This window comes from Phalaenopsis equestris, unplaced genomic scaffold (assembly GCF_001263595.1).
Source record: "Phalaenopsis equestris unplaced genomic scaffold, ASM126359v1 Scaffold204547, whole genome shotgun sequence".
NCBI classification, from domain to species: Eukaryota; Viridiplantae; Streptophyta; class Magnoliopsida; order Asparagales; family Orchidaceae; genus Phalaenopsis; species Phalaenopsis equestris.
In genome coordinates this window covers 62,802-71,283 of record NW_018224097.1, presented here as the reverse complement: position 1 = coordinate 71,283, position 8,482 = coordinate 62,802, and the positions used below count along the sequence as shown (strand labels likewise).

Here is an 8,482-nt window from a genome sequence, read left to right as displayed (position 1 = left end):
GAAAAAATAAAGACAGTAGGTGGCTATTGAAGCTTAACCAACTCAACTGTTACTGGAGAGAAGTGTTTAATAATGGAATCTTATATATGTTTGTTAAAATTCAGTACTTCTCAAAAGTAGAAAGTATGAAAAACTAGAATTTGGTAAAATTTGTTCATGCTAACAATTCTTATTGTGCACCACACTGTTGAACTACTCATTAATGTAACCAGCGCTGTATTTGCAACCAAAATAAGCAAAAAAGAAATATCTATGGGTCGAGGCGAATCATTGTGCAAAATGAGGTGGTAAGAAATTGTTTGGTCAAAAAGAAATCATTTCCTTATGTCTAAATCACCTAAACTTGTATTTAAATAAAGGGATTTGGCAGTTTTATGGTTTCTAGTCTTCAATACTTTTATGAACACTTGGATGCCTTTTAACAATTGCCCAGTTTTGCTTTTAGCATTTTACCAAAAGGCCGTATAGCATCTTTCAGTGATATCATTATATTTTATTCCCTCTTTCCTTTACCGATTTATGTTTTTTTCAGAAAATGGAGCAAAGTTATAATGTTAAATTTGTCATGGAAACCTTAGTTTCTGCAACATGTAAATTCTAGTGCAGCCATTACACAAAATTAAATAAAACATGTAATCTTCAAAAGAAAAATATTCTACCACCAACATACAATGTTTTTACTACTTTCAATAGCATCCTTAAATGGTTAATGTGTCATAAAAAAAGTTTGATATTGATGAGTTTTTCTTTTGTTAAACTGAGTCTCATTTAGAATTGATGACCTTTTCTTCCATCCATATCAGTCGCTTTAGTGCTACCCTTTCTCTTTCTCATCTTTCTCTTGATATTTAATTCTCAGAGTCAACATCTTCTCTTTAGTTTTCCATGTTGCTGGAACTCTTCTTCATTGGAAAAGTGCTTCCAAGAATAAGATTAGGAATAAAGAGGTATCAATAATGCTTGACGAGGAGATCATTTCGGGAGGTTCTTCTCCATCACCAGTGTCATATTCTTGAGGTTCTTCTCCGTTATCGATAACTTCTGATGGTTCTCCATGCATTGGTTGGACTGTTGAGGAATCATCTGATCTTTTCCCTCTACCAATTGTAGAAAAGGAGTTGTCATTTATTGGAAGTTCTGAGTGAGTTCTCATAATTTGAATCAAAGGAAAAATATTGAAATTGCCCATGTTCTTTGCTTTCAACATAGCTTTGCTCTAAAATAAATATATCTTTGCTCTGAATAAAAAAGTTATGTAATTTGTAAAAAAAATTAGAAAATAGAAAATTGTGATGTTTTGAGAAAATGTGATTTGACTAAATCATATTAGAAGTTTGAGCCTAAAAAATGACATGTTAAGAAGGCAGAGAATGTGCCATGATGCTTGGCATCATAAAAAAAACATGGTAAAAAAATCAGACACTCTTACAGGGCTGAGCTTTTGAAGAATATAGGTTAGTTTTTTTTTTTGAGACAATGCAACCTAACCAGTGGAGAAATATTGCCAAAAATTTGCTTTAAATAGGTGCCACATATAGGATTACCAGTTTTACAACTGGTCAATTCAACTAATTCAAGCCATCTTAAAATTTCAGGGATTTGAAATACTTAGGATTTGTTTAGGATGACTTATATTTTTAGCTTTTTTTTTATACTTTTATTTAAAAAGAAAATTTGTTTTATAAATTAACTTGTTTTAAAAGCATTCAAAACATAGTTATTTTGAGTGTTTTTAAAAATAATAAAATTTATTAAAATATATCCAATATATTTTATATCAAGTAAAAATATAAATAAAAAATAAAAATAGTGATCCCAAACAGGGGATGACTGCTATAAGAAGTTTTCAGTTCAATTAAACTTCTGTTCACCTTTGTGTGAAAGAAACTGCACGACATAATCAACTCTTATGAGGATGACCAGCATAAATCCTACCACATGAAATGTAAATGAGCTTACAAAAGAAATGAATAAGAACTGAGACCTGAGGCTAAGGAATAATGGCCATAGAGATGCAACGCTGGGATTTTATGATGACGACTCTACATAAAATGCCTTTGTTATGTTTCATAGAATTCACCTGTTATAGTTGGGACAGAATAAAATGATATACTCTTGTGCCTTGCAGGTGAAAGTACTCGTTCTGTCATCAAAAGCGTAGCTGTAGGCATTGGGGCATGCGTTCTTGAAGATGCTGGAGTAATTTGATGGCTTGCAGGTGCTTGGACTAGCAAATTTTCCGCTACAGCAATATTGATCAAGTCCAAATGCATCACATGCACTCCTGCAGGCTACCACTCCACCTTCTCCGTTCTCATCAACATCGACCACCTGAAGCTCCTTCGGACAATCTGAGAATATCATGGAAGTCATGCTCGTACGCTCTTCTACGTTATGAAGGCATTTTTTTTCTCAGAAATTATTTTCTAGCACTCAAATAATAAATCCTGCTATTTAAATTTTATTAGAGAGGGGGATTCACATACATACCATCCAATTTTTTCCGGTTAGTCATATCCACCAGTGCTAGGAAAAAAATATTATGTCTGGAGTCCAGACCAGATGCAACAGTCCGGACATACCTACCTTTAGCCACGCTGCACCTCCACTTGATCATAACAACAGGAATGCAACTCACAAAGTACTACGAAACCAAATCTTACTTCGTTCGCCCCATTGCTCCTTTTGTCGATCTTAGTGACGGATTGAGGTGTGAAAAAATATTACGCGTAGATGAGATAGCCCAACTGCTCTTTTTGTCGACACAATGACATATTGAGGCTTGAAAAATTATTATGTGTAGATGAGATAGGTGTGAATTAAGTGTGGATCAGTAGTACGGGTGTGGTGGATCGGTAGTATTGGTGTGGTAATAGGGTAGCCTTTGTGGTATTGCGGTGGTATTGAAGTGCAACATCACTCAAATACCACGGGTTCACACATGCGCCTGTGCTCGCAATATTCGCTCTTACCCAGCACAAAGACGTTCGATCTGGGCAGTAAGCTTTAACAAAGTAGTATTAAGTAGTATTTACAATGAACAAAAATGAATTAGGTGGTATGTATGTAACTTTAAATTTTTGGATGCTAGATGTAAAAACTAATTAATATAAGGTGATATGTATATAAATCCCCCTATCATGCAATTATATTTTGTTTTTGATATAAAGAATCAACATAGATGATGAGAATTTTGTTTGGGTGTTGATTAGACTAACTGGAAGGGAGAGAGAAATAATGTTGATCAGAATAACATACATAAATTGCATGCATATATAATTTGCATGCATATAGACTTCTTATACAATCATATTGCACAACCAGATTAAATGTCGTTATATACAGCAAGTCATATAAAAAATTTATATGCATGCAAATTTCATACAAAAAATTTTATCTTGGATGAATGATATATAATACCAGAATTGAGGTCGGTCGTACAACTGGTAAAGTTGCATGTTCCATATCGCACCCTGGGCGCTGCAAAAAGTGGCAAATTATATCCATCAACAAGACTAACATCATAGAAATCCATTTGTTGTCCTGTCCCAAGGGTGATCTCAAACAGGGTAGTCGGAGGTGCAGCACCAGCCCCGGCGCACTGCAACTTGCCACCGCAGTCTCCTGTTGCACAAAAACCGACCCCATTGCCATCAAACTCGCACCCTGTTCTCCCCCATATCCTGCCTGACCACCCTAATGGTGCTGCCAACCTTGCCGAATGACTTGGATCGAGCCTAAATCCCGTCGACAATAATTGCGATGTTCCGGCGCCAGCCAGCGTCCCAGGCCAGATTGTATACGGGCAATTGTTTGATATTATGAAGTTACAAGACACCAGGGAGTGGAATTTGAAAAACAGAAGAAAAATAAGATAAATTATCGTCAGCATGATTGTTCTTGTAGCATATATTTGCTTATTGTATTGAGAATGAGGGATTGTCAGGATTTTAAATTGTTTCTAGGTGATGGAGAGTTTGAGAGTTAGTGGGAGGTTTGCTGTGGTGGGTCTCCTTTGTGGAAGGGCATGGAACTTTTTGTGAAGTGGGTGGCCTCAATTTGAAGTAAAAGCAATGCCTTGTTTTGTATCAATCTTCTCAATTCAATTTTAGTGTTATAACTGTGTTGGGCCTTCAAATTAACAAATCTTTGTGCATCAAAATCATCTGTCCTTCCTCTCTTCACCCGTGGAGCCATTTGAAATTCTACCAAAATCCAAAAATTCCAAATAAATTACAAAATAAAAAATCTAACTCCCCAAGTAAGACTATTTGGTAAGAAACGTTTTACCATGAGTTTTCTTTAAGTTTTTTCATCAAAAATCCCAATTTTTGGATTTCCATAATGTAGTAAAAATCCATGGTGAAAATAAAATATTTCTAAGTTAAAGTGAAGCTCTTACCAAGAGCAGATGAAATCTACAATTTTTAGCCTTCGAAATTTTTTCTATTGCACTCAATGTGAAGCCCTATGTCAAGGTTTAGAGGTAGGAGATGACCCAAGCAGTAAAAATAGAGTTTTACTGTGTGATTTTGTGATTTTTTTGGTAATATGGCATTTGTGAGAATTTGGTGCATCATGTGCCAACTCTCAGTAATATGGCGCATCATGTGCCAATTTGGCCCATCTTGCGCCAACACCTTAATTTTTCTAGATTTCATTTCTTTGAAAATCTGTTCCGTACCGCTTTACGTCTACCTCTAATTAACTCAAATGAATCATTATAAGCATAATTAAACATTACTCTAACATCCATCTTTCAAAAACAACACAGCTTTATATATAAAATCTATACTATTACAAACTAACATTTATCAAGCAAACAAACATCTATTTCAGTGTTTAAAGCAAACCAAAATATCCTAACACTGAAATATAAACATCAAAATTCCAAACACAAATATCGATATAGTTAAGCAATAAAATTAAATGCAATCCAACACAACAAGCAATTAAAGCAAACAGTACTAAATAAAAAATTTTGTGCATAGATTAAGTTCAAACATCTTCTTAACTCTCATCCTCCTGGATATCTTCCATAGATTGGTAGTGCACATACAAGTTGTAGAAGGGTCGATAGGAAACTCATCATTCTAATGCTCCCCAATCCAAGCATGTTTCTTGAACATTCATACCAAGTCATCCTCAATATGACCAGTATGCTCAAAATGTTCTTTAAGTCTCCAATCCAAATGATCTAAAATTTTAGAAATATTCACAATTGCATGCATAAGATTCTGCACCTCTTTTTTTATCTTCTTGACCCTTTTCAAAGGTGCATTAGAACTGAAGTAAGGCTGAATAGGTGATGAATTCTGGGATTCCTGATCCATCAGTACATTCATATCTTTTTCATCTCCCATTTCAATACGGTTGCAATAGACTTCTGGATCCATCAGCTTCCAAGGAAGAAGCACTTTTTCCCAACTCTCGTAAGGTACTTGCGATTGACTGCATAGTAGGACAATAGTGGATGGATGTCCAAGTCTGGTTGCATACCCATTCACAATAAAACTCAAAAACAATTTTATAATGATTGTTCAAATATCAATAGGTTTTATAGTTTGAATATAGTAATTTAAAATAACACTCTTCTTAGTTACCTTATTAATTTTCATAGTATGTAGTAATTTTGATGCGATAAAGAAGTGTGATGCCTTAGAAACAAGATTTAACAATGATGACAAAAAACTTAAATTCCCATCATCACTGGTCTCTCAATTTGCATCTTCATTTGTAAGGTATTGATAAAGTTCATATATATTATCTCTCATAGGGGTAAAATTTGCATAATGACAGATAGTCACAATTTCAATCATAAACATCTTTTATTCTTAAAGGATTGAGTTGCACAAACCTGCCTCCCACATAGACAGTTCCTTGGTTGATTCCATGTAGATTTGTTTAAAAATCTTTCACCATATGGACAACTACGGTGGAAGTAGTGTAACAAAGCACTTCACAATGTCTCTACGCAATAATCTCTTCAACTCAAGCATTTGGTGTATTGATTCATCAATTCACGAACTCCCTTTTTATGATTAGCTTCTTCTTTACAAAAACACAATCATGCAACTTCTGCGAATTGAAACTGACGAACTTCCTCCAGCTGAAAAATCTCAAATCTAGTAGAATTTTTAAAATGGGGCGCCATTAGAATTGAAATCTAATCACTCGTTGCTCGTTTTCTCCTTTAAAATGGACTTTGGATTCAATTTTTGTGAGTTTTAAAGAGAAAAACTTGCCAAAAATCACCTTTTGAAATGTTTTAAATCATTTTCATCAACATGGCACATGATGTACCGATTCTGACGCATCATGCACTGATTCTAATGCATCATGTGCTAGCTCTCTGAAATTTGGCGCATCATGTGCCAGTTCGAAAAAATTTGCATTTTTTATTTCGATAAAAAATTCTAAATTCTTCGATAAGATTACGTAAATAAAAATGTTTTTTTCAATTATTTTCTCAAATACATGGACTCTATGAAAAAAAAATTAAATATATATAAAATATTCCAAACAAAAACTCAAAAAGTAAAATAAACAAAGATAAGTATGGGTTGCCTCTCACAAAGTGCTTGGTTTAATGTCGTCAGCCCGGCATTCCCACTCTTTATTCTGGACGACCCAACATTATAGTTTCTATGAAAAGTTGTCTTTGATCATCAAAATATGGTTTCAATTTGTGCCCAGTTACTTTAAATATCCTTCCAGCCTTAGGATCTTCAATATTAACACCTCCATAGGGATAGACTTATACAACATCGAATGACCCTTTCCACCTACACTTTATTTTTCCAGGAAATAATTTTAATCTTATATTGTATAATAAAACTTCCTGTCCAGGTTCAAATTCCTTTTTTATTATCTTTTTATCATACAATTCTTTAATTCTTTCCTTATAGATCTTAGCATCATCGTAAGATTCGTTCCTAATTTCTTCAGGTTCAATCATTTGCAGTAATCTTTTCTCACCATTGACTTTCAAATTGAAATTAAATCGCTTAATAGCCCAATAAGCATTATGATCCAATTCCACTGGCAAGTGACAAATCTTCCCAAATATTAATCTATAAGGTGACATACCTATAGGTGTCTTATAAACAATCCTATATGCCCATAATATTGTATCTAATCTAATAGACCAATCCAACTTACCAGGAATGACATTTTTTTCCAAAATTCTCTTAATTTCATGATTAGATACTCATGCTAAACCACTTGTCTGGGGATGTTAAGCAGTGATAATTTTATGCATTATATTGTATTTTTTGACCAATCTTCCTATTGTAGCATTTCTAAAATGAAATCCTCCATCAGTAATGATTACTCTAGGCATTCAAAATCTTGTAAATATTTTTTAATTAAAAATTTAGAAACTCTCTAAGCATCACATCGAGGTAAAGTGATTGCTTCGATCCATTTTAAAACATAATCTACTACTATCAATTTATATATATTTCTGAATGAATGTTTAAATGGTCCCATAAAATCTAATCCCTATGCATTGAAAATTTCAATTTCTAAGTTAAAATTTAGAGGCATTTCATCTCTTTTTGAAATATTACCTACTCTATGAGACTGATCAGATGTTTTTTTTGGGGAAAGAGCACTTGTGGCTCCCTACGTGTTAAAATAAGAAAAAATACAAGAGAGGGGAGGGGAGATGGATCCCCAGTCTAAAAAGAAAAAAAAATACATTGAGAACTCACCTCTAGGGGTTTCACCTCCCACAGTACAACCCACACAAAGTAAAAACCCAAGAAAATAGAAGTATACCCAAACAAAACACAAAACCCAATACAAGTACACCTGTGCAGTAATCAAATAAAACAAACAAAAAATAAAGGAAGAGCTAGAAAGTAGCTTTAAACAAAATTTCCAGATAAAGGTCCACACCAAGACTGCCCAAACATCAAAGAGGCTAACCGACTGTAACCAGATCCATGTAAGATAAGACCAGCAAAAGAGAAGCCAACATATCAGAAGGTCCATCCTGCTTGAAAATGAGAGAACAACAAAGGAAACAGTGCAGGTAAATAGTGACGATAAATCCAAAAGCATAGCAGAATTCCAAATGAGGGAGCAGGCCAATATATACAGACAAAACCTCAGTGAGCACAATAGATTAAGTTCTAACATAAGGCATATCCAAAGAGTCCCTAGTAAGTAAATGCCAGAGACAGATAGAGGGGTTAAGCCAACCAAAGGCACTTCACTAGCATGCTTGGCTAGCCAGTCAGCAGGTGAATTACCTTCCTTGTGAATAAAACTCCATCTAACAGCAAGCTAGAGATTATCAATTATAGAATGTATTCGTTTAAGAGTACATATAATATCTCAGTGGGGTGGAGAAACACCCTCTAACATCTGATAGAGTAGTTTAGAGTCAATTTCAACTATAATCATATGAAAATTAAAATAAATTGCTATTTTTAAAGCAAGATAGACCCCTAACATTGAGTTGATAAAGGAGTTT

The 8,482-nt window shown here is 34.2% G+C and overlaps 1 protein-coding gene across 2 annotated transcripts; it reads right to left on the bottom strand.

Moving 5' to 3' along the window:
• Positions 1–717: 717 nt before the first annotated feature.
• Positions 718–3,894, bottom strand: LOC110036273 (pathogenesis-related protein 5-like). 2 transcript variants are annotated; one of them, XM_020740680.1, is made up of 3 exons: positions 3,421–3,894; positions 2,081–2,351; positions 718–1,097 (listed from the first exon to the last, which is right to left on the bottom strand). In XM_020740680.1, exons 1-3 carry the CDS (start codon positions 3,890–3,892, stop codon positions 905–907), a joined length of 936 nt encoding a protein of 311 aa, XP_020596339.1. In that variant the 5' UTR covers positions 3,893–3,894; the 3' UTR covers positions 718–904. The 2 variants fall into 2 exon arrangements, with proteins under 2 accessions (XP_020596339.1, XP_020596340.1); XM_020740681.1 differs by lacking the exon at positions 718–1,097 and adding an exon at positions 1,892–1,931.
• Between the last annotated feature and the right edge of the window lie 4,588 nt (positions 3,895–8,482).